Source organism: Mobula birostris, chromosome 17 (genome assembly GCF_030028105.1).
Source record: "Mobula birostris isolate sMobBir1 chromosome 17, sMobBir1.hap1, whole genome shotgun sequence".
NCBI lineage: Eukaryota > Metazoa > Chordata > Chondrichthyes > Myliobatiformes > Myliobatidae > Mobula > Mobula birostris.
Window position 1 is genome coordinate 53,765,036 of NC_092386.1, and position 22,840 is coordinate 53,787,875.

At 42.6% G+C, this 22,840-nt stretch overlaps 1 protein-coding gene across 3 annotated transcripts in view; it reads right to left on the reverse strand.

Moving 5' to 3' along the window:
• Positions 1-22,519, reverse strand: part of LOC140211419 (coiled-coil domain-containing protein 192-like) — a 77,225-nt gene extending 54,706 nt beyond the window's left edge. For all 3 annotated transcript variants that reach the window (XM_072281103.1, XM_072281102.1, XM_072281101.1), the window contains exons 1-3: positions 22,350-22,519; positions 18,370-18,424; positions 12,519-12,623 (exon numbers count right to left, since the gene is read on the reverse strand). In XM_072281103.1, coding sequence (XP_072137204.1) covers positions 12,519-12,623; positions 18,370-18,424; positions 22,350-22,498 — 309 coding nt within the window. In that variant the 5' untranslated portion in view covers positions 22,499-22,519. The remainder of the gene's footprint in view (positions 1-12,518; positions 12,624-18,369; positions 18,425-22,349) is intronic.
• Between the last annotated feature and the right edge of the window lie 321 nt (positions 22,520-22,840).

Consider the following 22,840-nt stretch of genomic DNA (forward strand, 5'->3'; position numbering starts at 1 on the left):
ATCCCATGCCTCATGACTTTCTGGATGAGTCTCTTGTGGGGGACCTTGTCAAATGTCTTAAAGCATTTGAGCATGAGAACAATAGCATTTTGTTCTGACAATGTAAAAGGCATCCGTTCGTCTTGCGAGACCATGGATCTGTGCCTGGAATGTCTTCACTCTCCAGGGCGCAGGCCTGGGCCAGGTTGTATGGAAGACCGGCAGTTGCCCATGCTGCAAGTCTCCCCTCTCCACGACACCGGTGTTGTCCAAGGGAAAGGCATTAGGACCCATACAGCTTGGCACCAGTGTCAACGCAGAGCACTGTGTGATTAAGTGCCTTGCTCAAGGACACAACACGCCGCCTCAGCTGGGGCTCGAACTCACAACCTTCAGATCGCTAGTTGAACACCTTAACTAATTAGCCACGTGCCCACACACTGACTATGTAGAGCCCTGGAATACTATGCTCAGATGTGATCTCCTAATACAAGGAGATTACACTTCCAATATTGGCTGCTGCGATGATTGATTCTAGGGATAGTGAATTTGTTATAAGAGCAGAGAATAGGCAAATTGGGCATCTGTTTCCTTGACTTTAGTAGAATGGTCAAAATTTCAATCTCAATGAAATGTACAAAATGCAAATGGGCTTGACAGGGTAATGAAGGAATGATAGAATGCCCTGCAGTAACTCCTGTGGACTTCTAGCCTGCTGCTTTCCCTATTATCTAGTGATAATAAAGGTTAATCCATTGTCCGGCAGAAGGAGCAAAAAGAAGGGACATTAGGCAGGGAGTGAATTAAAGAAATGACACCTTTATTTGCCTCTTTGAGCAAAGCTCAAAAGACATAGAGACTTCAATTAATGAAGGACAAAGCAGCCTCCTTGATACCAGTCTTAAAGATAGTTACTAGCATTGACTCCCACTCAACATTAGTACAATGCTGAGATGCAAAATCAACTACTGGAGGGATATCAACAACTCAGTTTCCTTGACAGTGCAGAGAAAATATTAAACTTGTTTCATCTATACAGATAATAATACCAATGGAATTTAATATTATTACTGTGTGCATATCTGTGTTTGTGTGCATGTGTGTGTGTTTGTGTATATCTATGTATGTGAATTCTATAAACTTTGTAGATCTGCAAAACACTAGGATACAGATGATAAAATTAACCAACAATGTACTGTGGTAAACAATGCAAAATATTTGTTAAATGGGTCAATAATTCCATATACACGAAAATTTGCAGATGCTGGAAATTCAAGTAACACACACAAAATACTGGTGCAACGCAGCAGGCCAGGCAGCATCTATAGGAAGAGGTACAGTCAACATTTCAGGCCAAGACCCTTCGTCAGGACTAACTGAAAGAAGAGATAGTAAGAGATTTGAAAGTGGGAGGGGGAGAGGGAGATCTGAAATGATAGGAGAAGACAGGAATGGGAGGGATGGAGCTAAGAGCTGGAAAGTTGATTGGCAAAAGGGATACAGAGCTGGAGAAGGGAGAGGATCATGGGACGGGAGAAAGAAAGGGAGAGGGGAGCCCAGAGGAAGATGGAGAGCAGACAATGAGTGATTGTGAGAGGGACAGAGAGAGGAAAAAAAGGGGGAGGAAATAAAAATAAATAAATAAGGGGAGAAGGGGAGGGGGGCATTAATGGAAGTTAGAGAAACCAATGTTCATGCCATCAGGTCGGAGGCTACCCAGACGGAATATAAGGTGTTGTTTCACCAACCTGAGTGTGGCTTCATCTTTACAGTAGAGGAGGTCGTGGATAGACATATCAGAATGGGAATGGGACGTGGAATTAAAATGTGTGGCCACTGGGAGATCCTGCTTTCTCTGGCGGACAGAGCATAGGTGTTCAGCAAAACGGTCTCCCAGTCTGCATCAGGTCTCACCAATATATAGAAGGCCACATCCGGAGCACCGGACGCAGTATATCGCCCCAGCCGATTCACAGGTGAAGTGTCGCCTCACCTGGAAGGACTGTTTGGGGCCCTGAATGGTGGTAAGGGAGGAAGTGTAAGGGCAGGTGTAGGACTTGTTCTACTTACAAGGATAAGTGCCAGGAGGGAGATCAGTGGGAAGGGATGGGGTGGACGAATGGACAAAGGAGTCGTGTAGGGAGCGATCCCTGCGGAAAGCAGAAGGGCGGGGGAGGGAAAGATGTGCTTGGTGGTGGGATCCCGTTAGAGGTGGCAGAAGTTATGGAGAATTATATGTTGGACCCGGAGGCTGGTGGGGTGGTAGGTGAGGACAAGGGTAACCCTATTCCTAGTGGGGTGGCGGGAGGATGGAGTGAGAGCAGATATGCGTGAACTGGGGGAGATGCGTTTGAGAGCAGAGTTGATGGTGAAAGAAGGGAAGCCCCTTTCTTTAAAAAAGGAAGACATCTCCTTCGTCCTGGAATGAAAAGCCTCATCCTGAGAGCAGATGCAGCAGAGATAGGGGAACTGTGAGAAGGGGATTGCATTTTTGCAAGAGACAGGGTGGGAAGAGGAATAGTCCAGGTAGCTGTGAGATTCAGTAGGCTTATAGTAGACATCAGTAGATAAGCTATCTCCAGAGATAGAGACAGAAAGATCAAGAAAGGGGAGGGAGGTGTCGGAAATGGACCAGGTAAATTTGAGGGCAGGGTGAAAGTTGGCGGCAAAGTTAATGAAGTCAACGAGCTCAGCATGTGTGCAGGAAGCAGCACCAATGCAGTCGTCAATGTAGCGAAGGAAAAGTGGGGGACAGATACCAGTATAGGCTTGGAACATGGACTGTTCTACAAAGCCAACAAAAAGGCAGGCATAGCTGGGGTGCATACGGGTGCCCATGGCTACACCTTTAGTTTGGAGGAAGTGGGAGAAGCCAAAGGATAAATTATTAAGAGTAAGGACTAATTCCACTAGACGGAGGAGAGTGGTGGTAGAGGGAAACTGGTTAGGTCTGGAATCCAAAAAGAAGTAGAGAGCTTTGAGACCTTCCTGATGGGGGATGGAAGTATATAGGGACTGGACATCCATGGTGAAAAATAAAGCAGTGGGGGCAAGGGAACTTGAAATCATCGAAAAAATTCAGAGCATGAGAAGTGTCACGAACATAGGTGGGAAGGGATTGAACAAGGGGGGATAAAGCAGTGTCAAGGTATGCAGAAATGAGTTCAATGGGGCAGGAGCAAGCTGAGACAATGGGTCTACCTGGACAGGCAGGTTCGTGGATCTTGGGTAGGAGGTAGAAACGGGAGGTGCGGGGTATGGGAACCATGAGGTTGGTGGCAGTGGATGGGAGATCCCCTGAGCGGATAAGGTTGGTGATGGTGTGGGAGACAATAGCCTGTTGCTCCTTAGTGGGGTCATGAACGAGGGGTAAATAAGAGGAGGTATCAGTGAGCTGTTGCTGTGCCTCAGCAAGGTAGAGGTCAGTACACCAGACTACAACAGCACCCCCCTTATCAGCGGGTTTTATAGTAAGGTTAGGATTGGTGCGGAGGGATTGGAGAGCAGAGCGTTCGGAAGGAGTGAGGTTGGAATTGGAACAAGGTGTAGTGAAGTCGAGACGGTTGATGTCCAGTCGGCAGTTATCAATAAAGAGATCCAGAGCAGGCAGAAGACCAGAGCGGGGTGTCCATGAAGAGGAGGAGGGTCGAAGACGGTAGCCTCCAACCTGATGGCATGAACATTGATTTCTTTAACTTCCATTAATGCCCCTCCTCCCCTTCTTACCCCATCCCTTATTTATTTATTTTTATGTTCCTCCCTTTTTTCCCTCTCTCTGCCCCTCTCTCACAATCACTCCTTACCTGCTCTCCATCTTCCTCTGGGCTCCCCTCCCCCTTTCTTTCCCCCTAGGCTTCCCGTCCCATGATCCTCCCCCTTCTCCAACTCTGTATCCCTTTTGCCAATCAACTTTCTAGCTCTTGGCTTCATCCTTACCCCTCCTGTCTTCTCCTATCATTTCCGATCACTCTCTCCCCCTCCCACTTTCAAATCTCTTACTATCTCTTCTTTCAGTCAGTCCTGATGAAGGTCTTGGCCCGAAGTGTCGACTATACTTCTTCCTATAGATGCTGCTTGGCCTGCTGCGTTCTACCAGCGTTTTGTGTGTGTTGCTTGAATTCCATATGTTCAGTGCTTATAGTCAGTGGAAGACTAAAGAAATGCACAATGTGCCATGGGGGTGTGGAGACCAGAAAGAGTGAATTGAGCTATGGTGCTGGAATGAGGGGGATGGCTACCAGATAAAAGGCCCTTTGTCTCTGTTTGTTGTCCCCAAGTACAGTGGGCATTTGATGCATGGGTGATGGGTTGTTTTTCTACCGATGTTCATGCTCTTGGGTGGGGGGTGAGATTAAGCGATCTCTCCCTAACTGCATGGATTCTGGAGGTGTTGACAATGAGGTCCTGCAGCCTGATGTTGTTCTAGGGATGGATCAGGGGTTCTGACCTTTGACCTGGCGGGTTGTTCCTTAAGAAGCTTCTCAAGTCGGTCAGCCAGAGTGAAATTTTTAAGGTCAATGTGCAGCTCCCAGGTAGGCAGTATGTCCTTCATCCGCTTTGATGCTAATCAGCCAGCAGCATTTCCACGTCCCAGCATCGAGGGTCTTTCATTCCACGGCGTAATCGAGCTCCGAGCATGAGTCCTGATGTAGGTGGAGTATCTGATTCACTGCCCCCCACCACATCCCAGGTGATCAAAACCCTGGTGCATCTCAGCAGTGAAGTCCCCATACTTATTGCAAATGGTGGTTTTATTGTCTCACAAGGTCAGAGCCTGCCCAGTCAAGAAAGAGAGAGATGATGGCGGCAATCTTGACTCGGTCCGTAGAGACACTGCCACGTTTCCTTTGAAATGGCATTTACACACTGGTCCCAGGACAAATTGTTTAATATGATAATGCCCAGGAAATTAAAGTTACTGACCCTCTCCACCTCTGATCCACAAATGAGCATTGGCTCATGGACTGCCAGTTTCTTCCTCCTGTTGTCAATAACCAGTTCTATGGTTTTGAGGACTTTAAGTGAGAGGTTTTTCAATCTCCCTCCTATATGCCAATTTGTCATTGATTCAGCCAATGACAGTTGTGTTGTCAGCAAACTTAAGTATGTCGCTGGAGCTGTACAGCCTCTCAGTCATAAGTATAAAGCGAGTAGAGCAGGGAGTTAAGCACACAGTCTTGTGGGGCACATGTGCTGATAGTAATTGTGGAGAGGATGTTGTTGCCAATCTGGACTGACTGGGTTCTACCAACGAGGAAATTGAGGATCCAGTTACAAAAGGAGAACTGAGCCCTAGCTCCTGAAGCTTATAATTAGCTTTAAAGGGATGACAGTGTTAAATGTAGAGTTGTAGTCAATGAAGAGCATCCTGATGTATGCATCTTTGCTATCCAGACGTTGCAGATTGGAGAGCCAATTAAGTAGCATCTGCTGCTGACTTGTTGCGACAATAGGGCGAAATGGAGTGGATCCAAATCCCTCCTCCAGCAGGAATGGATACGCACCATGACCAACCTCTCAAAGCACTTCATCGCTGTGGATGTGCTACTGGACAATAGTCATTGAAGCTGGTTACCACATTCTCCTTGGGCACCAGTATGAGTGAGGCCTGCTTGATGCAGGTTCATACCTTAGACTACCAAAGTGAGAGGTCAAAGATGTCTATTACTATTGCTTTCTTCTGTCCTTTGTCCAGCATTACTATGTCTGGTTCATTGGCCAGAAGGTGCTTATCAGTCTTTATTTGCAAGTCCCATAGGGTATCAGCTCTGTCATTCTCTTTCTCGGATGTTTCCTATTTGGATTTGGGAGTGTCCAATTCATACTCAGCACAGATGTTCCTGTACACAATTCCTGCATCTTGGTTGTGCCGTTCAGGGTATGCTGTCCCTGCCTGCATCTTGCACCTGCTACAATGTGCTGGATGGTTTCAGCAGATTCCGCACACAGAGCATCTTGGGTCTTGTCTGGTGTGATAGACCCCTGCTTCTATTGCTCTTGTGCTCAATGTCTGTTCTTGGGCAGCCGTGAGCAGCACCTCTGTGCTGTCCCTCAGCCCTGCCATTTGCAGCCATTAGTAGGACTTTCTAATGTCAGCCACCTCTGATATTTGGCGATGGTACGTCCTGTGCAGTGACATGTCCTGCCGTGGCCTCTGGTCCTCTGGCTCTGCTTCACCCGCTTCCATTTCCATATCCCCTGCCTGCTGTCTGAGATATTCTCCTAGCAGGTCATCTTTAAGGGCCATCTTCCTGACATACTCATGGATATTTTGCATTTCTTCCGGGATTGTGAGCTTGACATTTGCAAGTCCCCATCCTCCTTTATTCTGACAGGTGTACAGTTGCTCAACATTGCACTTTGGAAGGAATCCTCCAAGTATCGTTAGTAGTTTCCGGGTTTCAATGTCAGCGGCTTCCAGTTCATTCCTTGGCCAGCCACTATTGCGGCTGGGTATCTGATGACTGGTAGGGGGAAAGTGTTGACAGCTTTGATCTTGTTCTTCCCATTCAGCTGGCTTTTTAGGACGTGGTTCACTCTTTGGAGATACTTGGATGTTGCAGCCTTCCTTGAGTCCTCATTGTGGCTTCCATGTGCCTGCAGGATCCCCAGATATTTGTAGCTGTCCTGTGCATCTGGTATGTGGCCTTCAGGTAACTCGAGACTGGACATGAAGATATATAATTAAAGTAGTGCAAAAAGAGAGGGTAAAATACTGAGGAAGTGTTCATGGGTTCATTGTCCGTTCAGAAATCTGGTGACAGACGGGAAGAAGCTGATCCTGAAACTGTTTCTTCAGGCTCATGTGCCTCCTCCTTGATGGTACCAACGAGAAGAGGATATGTCCTGGGTGATGGGGGTCCTTGATGGTGGATGCTGCCTTTCTGAGGCATCACCTTTTGAAGGTGTTTTGGATGCTGCGGAGGCTAGTGCACATGGTGGAGCAGGCTAAGTTCACAACTTTCTGCAGTTTTTTTCAATCCTGTGCGGAGGCCCCTCCATACCAGACAGTGATAAAACAGTGACGTCCCATACAGAGGCTAATATAAATCAAGAAAACTTAACATAGTCAGAGAGCCAAGGAGTGTTCTGTCTGTCCCATGGCAATTTTCTACACGATGATTCACAGAAAAGAATATTTCTCCTATGCCATGCTAGGAAAAAGTTTTAATTCTTACTTTTAGAGAAGGAAATCACCAAGGTACAGCACAAAAATAATTGTGTCAAAATAATTGCTAGATGACTTTGAAAATATAAGAGATATTAAACAGTGAGTGTAATGGCAGGAAGACTGAGTCAATTTGTTATTGCTAGATACCGGGGGCAAAATTAAAGAGTCTGATAAATCAAGGAGACAGGCCAATGGAATAGTTCATTGCCATATGTGTACTGTAATGAACTACCAAAGAGACAATTGTATATTGCTGATTAATTCAAGGAGTGTATATTGCTGATTAATTCAAGGAGAAGCCGTCCAGAAACTTAACTGAAATGACCAATAGAATAATTCGTGATCTTCTCCAGAACTTCTATGTTTCAAAATTAAATCTTTTCAAGGATATTTTAGGAATGCGTCTGGAAGATTTAGAAAGCTTTAGTGCTTTCAGGCATAGAAGTCTGAATGTAAGTGATGCTTAAGTGATACTGAAGAGTCCCAGATTTCTTAATAAAGCAAACATTGTTCTTTCATCTATGAGAGAGAAAGAAAGAAAGTATTTGGTCACTCATAAGAAAGACTCAAAAATGTTTCTCGGCATAAATGAGAATTCTACATTCACAAAATGGAACAATATGGCTGTAAAATTAGATCACAAAGAAAGATATGCACATTCAATTAAACCATTCAAATCAAACTCAGCTGTCTGATCATTATAAAGGTTCAGCATCTTGCCAGCATTAATTGCACTGCTGATTTAAGTAAATAGAGTCATATAGTCTAATCATAGAATGATACAACACAGAAAAAGATTCCTCCATCCGAGTAGTCTATGCCAACCAAGATTCCCATAAAAGTTCATCTCAATTGGCCACATTTGACCCATATCCCTCTGAATATTCCTTTCCATCTACCTTCCAAATTCCTTTTAAATGTTATTAATGTACCTGATTCAACCAGGCATCAGTACTTGTTCAGAGGACTATAGATTGCTTTCATTGACAATGGAAATGGAGAAATATCACTCATTCTTACGGGGGAAAATGTTATCAGCAAATGAAAATATTTTGAATAAATAGACGTTGAATAAATTTTAAGTGGTTCAATTATTTAACTTCCAATGGAAAATTATAGCATCATAAGAAAAAATAATTTATTGGCATCTTGTTTATTGAAGCCTTATCAGTTTAAAAACTATATACCTTAATGTAACCCAGACTGGAATAAAACCATGTTTATGCAAGGCTTACCCATAACTTAACCTTGATGTAATTATAGAGTCACAGACCGATAGAACAAGTCCTTCATCCCACCACATCCATGCTGACTTTTTGCCAGATGACACTAATCTCATTTGCTTGTACTTAGTATGTATCTTTCTATTCCATGTCTCTTTAAGTACCTGTCCAAATGTCACTTAAATGTAGTGACAGGCTTGCAGAATTGACATAGCACTTACATTTCCCAGAATCACTTTTCAGTGAGTGTCTTGGTTATTTACCATAGATGGGACTAGCTTATTGATGGAACTTCAAGAATATAACTTTTTAACACCCTGGATTATAAACCCCGCTTGTACAGTATTGCCTGGCATTTAGAATAGGGATTGTGAGATTGATCTCGGCACTTTGAAAGGATTTGATTCTCTGTTGATGGAGAATTCCAGGGAAAGGGCACGTAATTATTTAGGAGAGAAGTTAGGAGACAATCCTTTATGCACAGACTGAGAAAACTGTGGAATTCATTATCACAAGATATAATTGGTTGTGGCACAGTTATTAATTTCAGCTTTGACAATTAGATTTTTGTTAGCTGGGCAGGTAATGAAGATACGTATCATTCATTTCTTCATTGAGTAAGTGGTTACACCTGATCCCATGCTCTTCAATTATGAAATAAAACATACAAACCACTCAGAAAGCTTGCAACAGATTTAGGGCAAACACACAAGCTTTACAGTGACCATGATATTATTGACTATCAAAATACATTTACAATGTTTCAGTTGTGGTAGGTTGTAGATTGAACACCAAAAGTAAAATTTTGAATAATATAAAGTATGTTTCAATTCTGCTTTTGAGATTTTTTTTTCACCATTATGTAAGCCATTTGCAAATATTTTGATACTGCAAAAACATTTTTTTTTTATAGCGGTGCGACCATGAAATGTTCTTTTGTATATCAGCCGAAGGACTTGTATTAACTGGCCACAACAAACTAGGCAACATTGGCTATGCTATTTTGCACCATTGTGACTAAGTTCAATGAATTTGCAGTCCTGGTCATAGAAATATTTGTTCTATCAATAGAGGGATAGTTGTGTACTCAGAGAGTCAACCCTCACAAGATTAATTCTGGGTGGTTGGGATCTCTGTCCTTAAGTTTTAAACTATCCTCGTGAATTGGTTTGTCCTAGCAAAGGTGTTTGAACAAAGTCATCGCAGCTATTGAATTTGCATTGAGTCACGGGCTGTTACCTTGGTCTTTAAGAGTCTAAAAATGTGATGTAGTTAGTTTGTGAGACTCTACCAAAAAGGTCTCTAGAAAAATGCCTGCTTGTCATGATGAATGAAGATTTTTCTATCACTAGCTTCAACGTCTCTCCAGTAAATTGGTTCACTGTCACTACAGCCGGTAATCTCACTGCTCTCTATGACTTAAAGCCCATTGCTACAGTGCATTATCTAGTTAATTATCTAGAATGACCTGGCCATTATTTAATGAATCTTTAGTGTAGCTGTGAGAACTATATCTTTCAATATTTCATTAAAATTTATTTCAAACTGGTAAACCAAGCCCATCAATTCCATAAGGGAATAGATGCCATTTTACAGTGGTGTATACCTGTTCTCTAAATCTATCGTTAGACCATCAAAGAATTAAGTGGTTGATAAAAATTGATTTTCTTTGTTACAGACTTTACAGGCTACTCATATTGAGGAGTAAATCTGTGTCTGCCTCAGACTTTCTTATCCAAACACAAAGGGAAAGAGTCCTGACCTTTCACCAGAATAACCTTTAGCTCTGTATGTTGAGGGTTTGCTCATCAAAATACCAGTCAAAGTTACCTCTTGAATAAAAAGCTGCACTTCTCCTTGATGTATTAATCTATGTCCTTCTTACAGATATACTAATTGGAAAACATCCCATGATCAAGCTGGCAATTGTTGAAGCTCATGCTCTGTGACTGTTCATTGACACAAAAATCAAGAAGTTTTATTCTTCTTGGAAGTCCTTCAAGTTTGAGGATATTTTGCTTCCACCCTCTAGCGTGGGTTTTGTGGTGGCTAATGTGGGAACTACATCTTCTTCACAGTTGGACAGTGCTGGGTGTTGAGGTGGGCAGGTGGTTAACCTTTGAGGCACTGTCTACCTCTGCCACATATGCAGGATTTTACTGTGTCGCAGTGCCTGGCCTCAAATTTCTCAATGACATCGCTAATATTCTTTCTTCATGTTGCTCTTCTCCACAGGAATGAACAGAGATGAAAAGTCAAAAATATTGCAGATGATGGAAATCCAAAATAAAAACAGAATATGCTAGAAAAACTCAGCAGAACAGGCATTATCGATGTAAGGAAAACACAATTTTGGATCTGAGAATTTTCAGCAGTGGGGATGTTGTACTTCAAGGAAACTTTGAGTACATGCTGAATATTTTGTTTTTCTGTTCAACCAGTAACAATGACATTTCCTGTCCCATGTAGCTGACTGAAAATAACTAGGATCTCATTGTTGGATATGTTACCCTGGGGAAGGACACTGACATTGGTTTGCTTATCCTTCCAGTGAATTTAAAGGATTTTGCAGAGTCAGTGTGGTGGCATTTTACCAGAGCCTTGAGGTGACTGGTATGGTTAGTCCAAGTCTCAGAAGGAGGGGACGGTCTGAGATTTTGATCTTTAAATACCCCTTTCCTCTATTGACGAAAAACTGTGATAGCATTGTGAAGACAGTAATGATATCTACCTTTGATGTCTACCCTCATCCACATTTTCCTGTAAACAGTATGAAATTGTCCTGAACAGCACCTTCATTACAAGCAAGTCAATGTCAAGTCAAAAAGAATGCTGAAGAATTAAATCTTCATAAAGTAAATCCAATTACATATCCGATTTATGTAATGAACTAAAATACAAATCTTTATTGGCCTCAAAGTAAAAATCCTAACATGTTAATGAATTACTAAATTGGAAGTAGTTAGAAAATTGTGATGAATAAATAGTTAAACATTAATGTCATTATTATGTAATCTACAAAAGAATGCTGAATGTTTCAATCAATTTAGTTTTGACTTTCTAAATCAATAAATTGAGCTGATCAGTACTAGCTCCTTCACATTAACTTTCCACTCACAAGACAACTTTACTATCTTCTCTCAAGTAACACAACCCCACCTTATCACAATGCAATGTTGAAGCAATGACTGCTTGCGGTAAATGAATTGGTCTTAAATTGCCTCACTATTATAAGTGGAGTGTTATTTATGAGAGAACATACCAGAAAAACTTGACTTGAATCAATTCAATACAAACACAACATCAATAAGCTGTTTAGCAATAGAGATTTTAACTACGATTTTAATCATTGAAAATTAATTTGATTAATAGGTGTTCTCTGTTCTACTTCCAGATTGTATGACATCTTTATTGCCTTTCCCAATTGTAAATGTGCTTATAAATGACAATACCCTAACAATAAATGGAAGATGTTTGTGATGTTTTCCTCAGCTGTAAGAACTCTAACCTGAAAGGTATAGTGAAAAGAGAACAGGAAAAAGGCCAGATTATTAAAATTTCATGATACAGCTGTATCTTTTCTCTGCTCCGGTCATAACAGTGACAACTACCATTAGGTCCGCAACTGTGTAAACTGTAACATAATTGGTGCCTTTGTTATTTAATTTAATGGTAATGGAAAGAGGTTAGTGCCATTGTAGGCAAATATCCAACAAGGCACTGCCTGTAAAAGCAGCAAGGACTGTACTTCATCCACAGTCCCATCTTTGTTCATTGTCAAAACTAATTGTAAGGCAAAAAGGTGTTGTAATCAGGGTGATGGTGAACAGCAGATGTTCAAATTCTAAATCTGACTTTAAAGGGATTTTGATCTCATTGTGGACATTATATTTTAAAAGTAAGAACAATCAGCTCAAAATTAATTAGTATTGAAATGTAATGTAGGTTTGGCATGACATCACTACATGAACTAAGTCCAAGTGGCCAATTGATCCCTTTGTTTAGATCTTACTTTAATTTTCACCCTTTTGATTGCTGTAGCAATATATTCAGCTTGTAAAAAACTATATCTTCTGGTACACAGTAAAAAAGAAGCTAGATTAATTACGTTAAAATTCTATTTAACCAATTCCAGCATTGTTTACCTCTTTTGTCAGTGTCCTTGCTTTTTCCTCTGCTTCATGAAGTCTGCTATCAGTTTCTGGTCTATCTAGTATTGAACTAATCTGCGGGACGTTCAAACCTTTTACCTGAAAAAAATAAATCGATCAGCATTTCTACATTACACATTTTGCCTTCAAGAAAGTAATTTTCTCATTTATAACATACTAAGAACATCATAAAGGTCTATTGTGTAATGTTTGTATAATTATTGCATAGCACATCTACAAGGCATCCCTTGTATCCGCTACAAACTTTTGACCTAGTATCATATCAACAGCAGGTGTGGGTATCTTTTCGTCTGTCATTATTGTAAATGGTAAATTCCTAAGGGCCTAGTAGTGATTTCCGTGGTGCACTTTAAGAAACAGTCTTTAAGCATGAAAAACGACACCATTATTTCTGTTCCCTATTTCCTACCACTGTGCAATGTACCCTCAACAATTGACAGGGCATGGACATAATGCATGGGGAAGGAGTGGTACGCTCTGTGTACTTGCTCTTGTCTGCATTGTGAAGGAAGGACGATTATTTGATCATGATTGACGCTCTGAATTTTGGATAGGAAAGGAAGACCACAGCTGGGTCAGCATTTAGGTGGGAATGGAAAGCATTGGTAATGAGGCTTCCACCTGGGTCCTGAGGTCCCAAGTTCAGAGGACCAGGGGTTAGTGGTTGCATGGGAAGGTGACTCACAGTGCATGGGGTGGGATACAAAGATATAAAGGACTTAAATAGCAGAGTCCCAATCCAACAGTGCACTAGGAAGATAGAAATCCTGTGACTAACTAATGACAGTTACTTATTGTGTAATGTTCCAAGTGGAGTGTTGCACAATACCCTCCTATGCATCCTGAAGTGAGAACTGCTTTGGGCACAGGTATGACACATATCTGGAACTGCTTAGTTGAACATTTTTATTTCTCAATGGACTACATATTCATTGAAATTATAAATAATGATTTATTGCTTGCCATTCTTGATGCAATTACAAACCTTCTAATCTAATTCGCAATATCCATTTTGCTCTTTATACCTATGTAATTGGTTTTACATAAATTGGACTCAAGTTTCCACATTAGCTATGTCCTTCTCAAACTGAATATAAAATTGCATCTTATTATGATTGTTTTTCACTTCTGTATCCCTCACAATAAGAATAATTAAGCACTTCATTACATAAAATAAGATCTAAAGTTGGAAATCAATCGTTCAATACACCCCATGAACTTATACGAGCTAAATTTTGCCAATTTCTTCTCACCAGTCAATAAAAAGTTAACATCCTCTATGACTTCCTGTCATTTGATTAATGCTCTCTCGAACTATTCCCACGAGTTCTTTTTTCTCCATACCATTTGTCATTGCTCAGCTTAATCTACCCCCATTCTTCTAAGACAAGAAGATCATCATTTATGCTTCTTCATGGTATTCTTTATTGCAAAGACATATCCATTCCATCATTAATTGTGCATACTTGCTGAAGGGGTAATTTTCCGTGGCATTCAGGTCATTAATGCAGTGAGCAAAACATGTTACCACAGAAAAAATGTCCTTGTCCATTTAGCTAAATTCAGATGGAGTTTCTGTAATTAAGTTAGTAGGCTTGGCAGTATAAAAAAGAAAAAGATAAATGGATGGCCAGGAGAAAATCTGCAGAGGCTGGAAATCCAAGCAACACACACAAAGTACTGGAGGAACTCAGCAGGCCAGGCAGCATCTATGGAAAAGAGTACAGTCAACATTTTGGGCCAGTCCTCCTGAAGATTCTCAGCCCAAAACATCGACTGTACATTTCCCATGGATGCTGTCTGGCTCGCTGAGTTCCTCCAGCATTTTGTATGTGTTGCTGAGATAGATGGACGGACTTACTCTCTCTGTCCTTCTTCACACCCTGATGGCTCTACACAACAGGAGGCTCTGGTGGATCCTGGCGCAGCAGACACGGAGGAGGTGAGGATAGAGTTCTGCATGGCCCTCAAAAGAACTGCTTTACCGAAACTGAACATTACAAAAGGGGAGCTACTGGCCCTCCAGGCACTATGGTGAAACCCAGACATCACGATTTTACCAGCAGGCAAAAGACATACAGCCGGCCTCATGTCCTCTGAGGAATACCACAGGAAAGTCCAACAGATTCTCGATGATCCTGCCTACAGAGTTCTACAGCAGGATCCCATGGATTTGATTGTGTAGATGACCTCCAATTTACTGAAGAAATCCGGATTGCCAGCAGACATACGAGGATAGTTCTGCCTTAGGCGCCGGTACCACCAAGACTTTACAGACTCTCCAGGATACACAAGGAGGCCTATCGTCAGTAGGATAGATTCTCCGACTTACTGCCTCATTAAGCATTTAATGACTATGCTCTCTCCCCCTGTTGGAGGCTGTGAACATCACATCACAAATTCAACCAACTTCATTAAAACAATAACCAACATCCAGCTGAACCTGGAGGACATAACAGTCAGTTTCGACGTGCCGCCCCTGTTCACGAGAGTTCCCATTAAGGACAGCTTGGTCGCCCTGTGGTCAAGTTTTGATAGGGCACCTTTGACCTTTCTGAACACACCCTTAACATCGATGTACTTCCTCTATAAGAGGAACTACTGTGAACAAGCAGACTGAGTGGCCATGGGACCACCCTTGTTGCTGGCTATTGCTAATTTCTACATGGAAGACTATGAAGAGAGAGCTCTGAGTTCATAGCCCTTACCCCCCAAAATACATCGATGACACCTTCAAAGTGTGGCCTCGTGGGCTCCAGGCACTCCAACAGTTCCACGACCGTCTGAACAGCAGACATCCACATATTCAATTTGTGATGGAGATGGAGAAGAATGTTTGCCTCCCACTCCATGACATTCTAATACAACACAAACCGGGTGGTAGCCTCGGACACGGCGTCAATTGGAAACTTACTCACACGGACTTGTACCTCAACAATAACAACCACCAACACGCCTCCCAACGTAGAGCAGTTCTTTCTACTTTGATTGACCATGCAAAAACTATTTCAGACCCAGAAAGTCTCCCCGAGGATAAGACAATTATGCACGATGTTCCTGCAGAGTGGCTACAAGGTGAAGGAAATCAACTGGACCCTTAAAAGGGATGACAGAAAACCCAGGAAATCTAACAAGGAGGAGAAACCTATTGCTACTGCCCGTTTCCATGGTTTCTGGAAGGATCACCAGGAAAATGACAGAATTCTGGATTAAGACCATCCACAAACCTGTAAGGAAGCTCATGCAGGTCAAAGGTGACCCGGTACTTGGCTCGGCTGGCGCTCATAGGATTCCCTGTGAATGCGGAGCAGCATATATTGGCTAGACAGGATGCATGGTGGAAACCCACATCAATGAGCACAGGAGGTGTATCCTTTCTTGGGTTACCCGAAGAAATTGGTGGTAGCAGAACACTGTATTCGCAACAGCCACAGGATTGACTTTGATGGCACCAAACTACTGTGCCATGCCAATGGCTTTTGGGACCACCTCTTAAAGGAAGCTGTTGCAATAAAACCAGAGGAAAAGAATTTTAACAAAGATGAAGGTCTTACCTAAGTAAGAACTGAAATTCAATTGCAAACAAGGAGGGAGAGCGAAAACCTGATTAGACGAGGACTAACCAATCACGAGGGACAGACTATGGGGGTATAAATACCACCGGACTAGATGTGCCTAGGTATCATCCCTGAAGAAGATGGCAGTGTTTGTCTTTGATGCCCATACCCAGCCGAAAGCCTGAGAAAAACTTATTCTCCACCACCTTCCTCCGTTTGGTGGAACTGGTTCTCAACCTCAATAATTTTTCTTTCGCCTCTTCCCCTTCTCTCCAAAGCTAAGATGCACCCATGGGCACCCACGTGGGCCCCAACTGTGCCTAATTTACTGTTAACTATGTGGATCAGTCCATGTTCCAATCCTACACTAGTAACATTTTACAACTCAGTCTATGCCACATCGACGACTGCATTGGTGCTGTTTCCTGCACCCATGCTGAGCTTGTTAATTTCATTAACTTTGCCTCTGGCTTCCACCCTCCTCTCATATTTACTTGGTCCATCTCTGACACCTCTCTCCCCCTTTTTTAACCTTCTCTGAATACCTCTAAGATCTACTGAAATCTTTTATAAACCTACTGACTCTCACATCCATCTTGACTATACCTCCTCCCACCTTACTACTTGAAAAAAAATGTTTCCCTTCTGTTATCATCTATGCTGCCCTAATCTCATCTCAAGATGCAAGATTATCTATCAAACATTCATTGAAACATTTCGCATATACTGTAAAATACACCATTTGTGTTGACAGCCAACACAGCCAAGGACAGCCCACAAGTGTCGCCACACATTCCAGCACCAACATAGCATAAGATCTTAGACAGAATAATAGGAGCAGAATTAGGCCATTCGGCCCATTGATTCTGCTCTGTCATTCCATCATGGTTGCACATTGCTTGGCAGGACACAGGACACAACAAAACAGAACACAACAAGCAGCAAAACAACCACAGGAAGACAAACCCTGTTCCTCCCCCCAACTCACACGCAGTCCTGTAACCCCTAGACAGACTATCTTCTTCAGTCATTTCCTCCATTTCCCATGCAGCTGGACTCACCCCATCTTCCCACCACTGTAACAGGTTGCCCTTTTCTTTACCTAACACCCCATGAGCTTCCATGTCCACCACAACATTCTCTGTAAATTTCTGCCATCTTCTAAGGGATCGTACCACCAAGCACATCTTTCCCTCCACCCCAACTCTCCACTTTCTGCTGGGATCACCCTCTACGGGACTTCCTTGCCCACTTGTCCCTCCCCACTAAACTCCCTCCCTGCAGGTGGAACAAGTGCTACACCAGCTACGTTTCCTCCCTCGCCACCATTCAAGGGCCCAAACAGCCCTTCCAGGTGAAGCAATGCTCCACCTGCAAGTTTTTCGGGGTCATCCACTGTATCTAATGTCCCGGTGCAGCCTCCTCCATGTTAACAAGATCTGAAGTAGATCGGAGGACTGCTTTGTTGAGCACCTTCGCTCCGTCTACCGCAAAAGGCAGTATGTCCCGGTGGCCAACCATTTCAATTTGACTTCCCATTCCCTTTCTGACATGTCGGTCCATGACCTCCTCTACTGTCACAATGAGGGCACTCTCAGACCAGAGGAGCAACACCTCATATTCTGTCTAGGTAACCTCCAACCTCATGGCATGCACATTGATTTCTATAACTTCCAGTAATTTCCCCCCCCCCTTCCCTACTCCCTTTTTCCATATCCCATTCTGGCTCCCCTCTTACCCTCCACTTGCCCATTATCTCCATCTGATACCCCTCCTCTTTCCCTTTCTCCCAAGGTTCACTGTCCTCTCCAATGAGATTCCTTCTTCTTCAGCCCTTTACCACTTCCACCAATGACTGCCCAGCTTCTTACTCCATCCCCCTTCCCCACTCATCCACTCTTCTCCTCACCTGGTTTCACCAATCACCTGCCAGCTTGTACTCCTTCCCCTCCCCCCACATCTTCTTTATCTGTCTTCTGCCCCCTTCCTTTTCAGTCCCGTTGACTGCTTATTCCTCTCCACAGATGCTGCCAGGCCTGCTGAGTTTCTCCAGCATTTTGTGTGTGTTGCTCTGGGCTTCCAGCATCTGCAAAATCTCTTGTGTTTATACATGCTTGCTACTTTTATAAGTCTATATATTGTGCATGCAAGCCATTGTTCATTGTCCTTGCTTCAACACAATATAGTGGTGAAACTATTACATATTCTGTAATAATTATACTGAAGCTAAACTGAAATAGCTCAAAAGGTGATAGTTTTGATCTTACCATGTCATTAATGCAACGTGGAGTTTCCTCTGCATTATTGTTGGTCTTTGCTAAGCTGAAAATAGAAAATAATATGTGACCAGTGATCTTTATTTACTTGGGCAAAGCAATCTTATCAGATGTAATAAATGATAATTCCAACCCCTGCAATAATTGACTAGAGATTTATTCTTCATCCTCTTCTAAGGTTTAACGGTGTTTGGCAGACCAACATAAGATGCATTACCAGCACCTCCTGAGTTACTGTGTAGAACAAAGAGACAGGAAATATACTCACTAAATTCGCCCCCCCCCCACAAAAAAAATCTCAAAAAATATCAAAAAGCCTAATGTTTTTTCAGAAAGTCAAATATGCACTTATATACATTACAATGGCCAGTGGTTTCCTAACAAACTTTTCATGTTAAACCGTGTCTGTCCCTAAGATCTCAATTTAGCAATTGGATGTTTCCTTTGCCTCTTATAGGAACTGCATTCAAACGACATATACCACACCGTTTCTTGAAAGGCACAGTCCCTACAAATGCCCGTATCATGCATATTAATTCTGAACAAGGAATTATGAAACCACATTTGTCCAATACATTAACTTCTTCCCTCCTTTGATACCTATCTGAGTTGAGTTCCCACCCTCCTCTGAATTTTATATAAATTCCATTTTTTTTCTTTTCCTGATCCCAACTTTGTTGCCACAGTGACTGAATAGACTTTTTAATTATGACTTTCGTCTCCCCCTTATGCAAATTTATCATTAATTTTAACTGATTGCTTGGCAAGCATGTCTGCCACCTCATCTCCTTCAACCCAACTTGGGCAGGAGCCCATATGAAATGTGTACACAGGCCTGGACCCTGCAGCCTCAACAGATGTTGTCCAACCTCAAGAAGAATGTCTGGCCTACAATTTGAAATACCTTTTTTAATAGATGGCAAGACCAAGCACAGAAATCAGGGTGTACTCCTTCAACCTATTCCAAGGCTAAAATGATATCAACCTCTCAGGCATGAATACTAATACTTCGTCTGACTATCTTTTCTTAATAGTCACCTGAAACTTTGGAATATAAACAGAAACGCTTCAATGGCCTGTCTCTGGATCTTTTGATCCATCTGTGTAGATATGTAAGAATCCATAATATTTGCCTTGCATACATTGCTGAACTTCCTGTGCCACTGAGATACAATCAATCCTCATCTTGATCTTTTCTTGAAGGCCCAAATCAATCACAGGCAAAAGAAAAACAGTGGAGGAGTGACACTGGGACTATACTTCACATTAAACAACCCAAGACTTTGTGCCTATTTATGGCCTATTAATCCAAAACTGAAGATCTTATGAATGTAGTTCTCTCAATATTCTACTAATGTTGCCAATATTAGATGACCGACTTGATGTTCTCTGAAGCTAAACCAATAAACCATTGCTAACTATAACCTGTGTAGTTGTAAAGGGACTTCACCCATGTCTACCAATAATGCCGAAATTGGGGATGACTTAATAGAACTACAACGTAATCTCAATGCGCAAGCTTGAACTTTATCTCGGGGCTTTAAGACCGCAGTGAGGCTGACCCATAAGCAGACAATACAAAGGTAGATGAAGGAGCAGGTCGTATCAAGGAAGCAGCGAGGCTACAGAAGGACTCAGACATATTAGGAGAATGGGCAAAGAAGTGGCAGATGGAATACAGTGTCCTTGGTAGAAGAAATAAAAGCGTGGACTACTTTACAGCACAGAAACAGGCCCTTCAGCCCATCTAGTCCATGCCAAAACCACTTAAGCTGCCCACTCCCGTCGATCTGCACCAGGACTCTTGTCCTCCATATCCCCTGCCATTCATTTCCCAAACAAACTTCTCTTAAACGCTGAAATTAAGCTCGGATGCACCACTTGCGTTGGCAGTTCATTCCACACTCCCACGACCTTCTTAGTGAAGAAATTTCCCCTCATGCTCCCTTTAAACTTCTCATCTTTCACTCTTAACCTATGACCTCTGTTTGTAGTTCCACCCAACCTTAGCTGAAAAAGCCTGCTTGCATTTACCCCATCTATACCCCTCTATCAATCCTCCTCTCAATCTTCTACACTCTAAGGAATAAATTCCTAACCAATTGAAACTTTCCTTATAACTCAGGTCCTCCAGACCCAGCAATATCCTTGTAAATCTTGTCTGTATGCTTTCAACCTTATTTATATCTTTCCTGTAGGTTGGTGACCAAAACTACACACAATACTCCAAATTAGGCCTCACCGACATTTTATACAACTTCAACATAACATCATATCTCTTGTACTCAATACGTTGATTTATGAAGGCCCATGTGCCAAGAGCTTTCTTTATGACCTTATCTACCTGTGATGCTACTTTCAATGAATCATGGAGCTATATTCCCAAATCCCTTTGTCCTACTAGACTCCTCAAATCCCTCTATGTAAGACCTAACCTACTAAAGTGCAACACCTCACACTTGGACAGAAAATTTAAAAATCTGAGGTGCAAACGGACTTGGGAGTCCTCGTGCGGGATTCCCTAAAGATCAATTTGCAGGTGGAGTCTGTGGTGAGGAAGGCAAATGCAATGTTATCATTCCTTTTGAGAGGTCTAGAATATCAAAGTAAGGATGTACTTTTGAGGCTTTACAAAGCACTGGTGAGGCTTCACAGAGTATCATGAGCAGTTTTGGGCTGCTCATCTAAGAAAGAATGTGCTGACATTGGAGAACATTCAACAGAGATTCATAAAAATAATACCACAATTGAAAGGCTTATCATATGAGGAGCCTTTGAAAGCTCTGGGCCAGTACTCACTGGAATTCAGAAGAGTGAGGGTGGATCTCATTGATACCTATCAAATGGTGAGAGGCCTCAGTAGAATGGATGCAGCGAGGATGTTGCCTATGGTGGGGGAGTCTGACCAGAGGACACAGCCTCAGAATAGAGGGATGTGCATTTAGAATGGAGACAAGGAGGAATTTCTTTAGCCAGAGAGTGGTGTATCTGTGGAATTCATTGCCACAGGCAGCTGTGGAGGCCAAGTCACTGGGTATATTTAAGGCAGAGGTTGATAGATTCTTGATTAGTCAGGGCATGAAGAAATACCGGATGAGGGCGGGAGATTGGGGCTGAGAGGGAAATGAATCAGCCATGATGAAATGGCGGAGCAGACTCGATGGGCCAAATGGCCTAATTCTGCTCCTATATCTTATGGTCAACACATCCACAAACAAAGACAGATCTGAGTAAAGCAACATTTAAGTGAGCCTGCACCCCAATCACACCCAAGTAAGCAGCTGAGCACATTAAGGGCTTTTTTTTACACTTCTCTAGAATTTTATTTACATGCACCTTTCACATTAGCCATGTGTCTATCCACATACCTAGAAACTTTACCACTGACTCCTCTTTAAGAGATTTAATATATAACTTGAGAACCATTGTGGGCGTAATGTTCCTTTTAGAAAAAACAAATAACCTGAGTCTTTGCAACAGAAAATTTAAACTCCCACCGACGGCTCTATTCCTTTACTTCATGAATAGCTTCCTGCATTTTATAACTATATAATTTATATTCCTCCCTCTCTTCCACACTGCATTTTACGATGTCTGTCTGAGCCAACATTTAAGAACATGTCATTAATCATAACATTAAAAAGGAGTGAGCTACACACACTCCGTTGTGGAGTCTCATTCACTATCTCATAATCCTCTCAGAGAATGTTGTTCCACCTTAATTTGTATCTTTTGTACATAAAGAAACTTGAATCTACCATTCGACCACCATTTCCCATATTTTACAGTTTAAGCAGCATTTTTTGTATCCATAACATATCGTAAGCTTCCTCTACATCAAAGAAAACTGCTGCCACTGATTCTACACTAGAGATTTGCAGTATCCGGTCGCTTTTATATTTATCTCAATCCATCAAAATAACTTTCCTCTGAGCCCCAATCGAGAAAGGGGCCGTACTGAAATGTATTACCTGTGCACTTCTAGACGTGTGATACTGTTTGACACACGTTCCTTTTTATCAGGTTTAACCGATATCACTTTAACTTGCCCGCTGCCTGCATTCCCCATCTGCCCGCTGCCTGTTGCCGTCCATAGCGCCGCACTCACTGCCAAGCGCATGCGTGAGTGCTCGCCGCAGCCACCTTTGTTTATTGCTACAGAGCGTTGCCCGGCAACAGGAATGACCTCAACACTTCCTGCAGGGATCGCTCCCTCAGTCATTCCCTCGTCCACCCCCACTAATCACTCTCCTCGCACCTCTCCCTACAAGCGGTCAAAGTGCCTATTCGCCTCCTCCCTCTCCTCCATTCAGGGCCCTAAAGAGTCCTTCCAGGTGCGGACACCTGCTGATCTGCTGGGGTCGTCTCTCGTGTCCGGTTCTCCCGACACGGCCCCCTCTGCATCGGTGAGACCGTCGGCAACTGCCGCACCGCTTTGTCGAGCACCTCCGCTCCAGCCGCC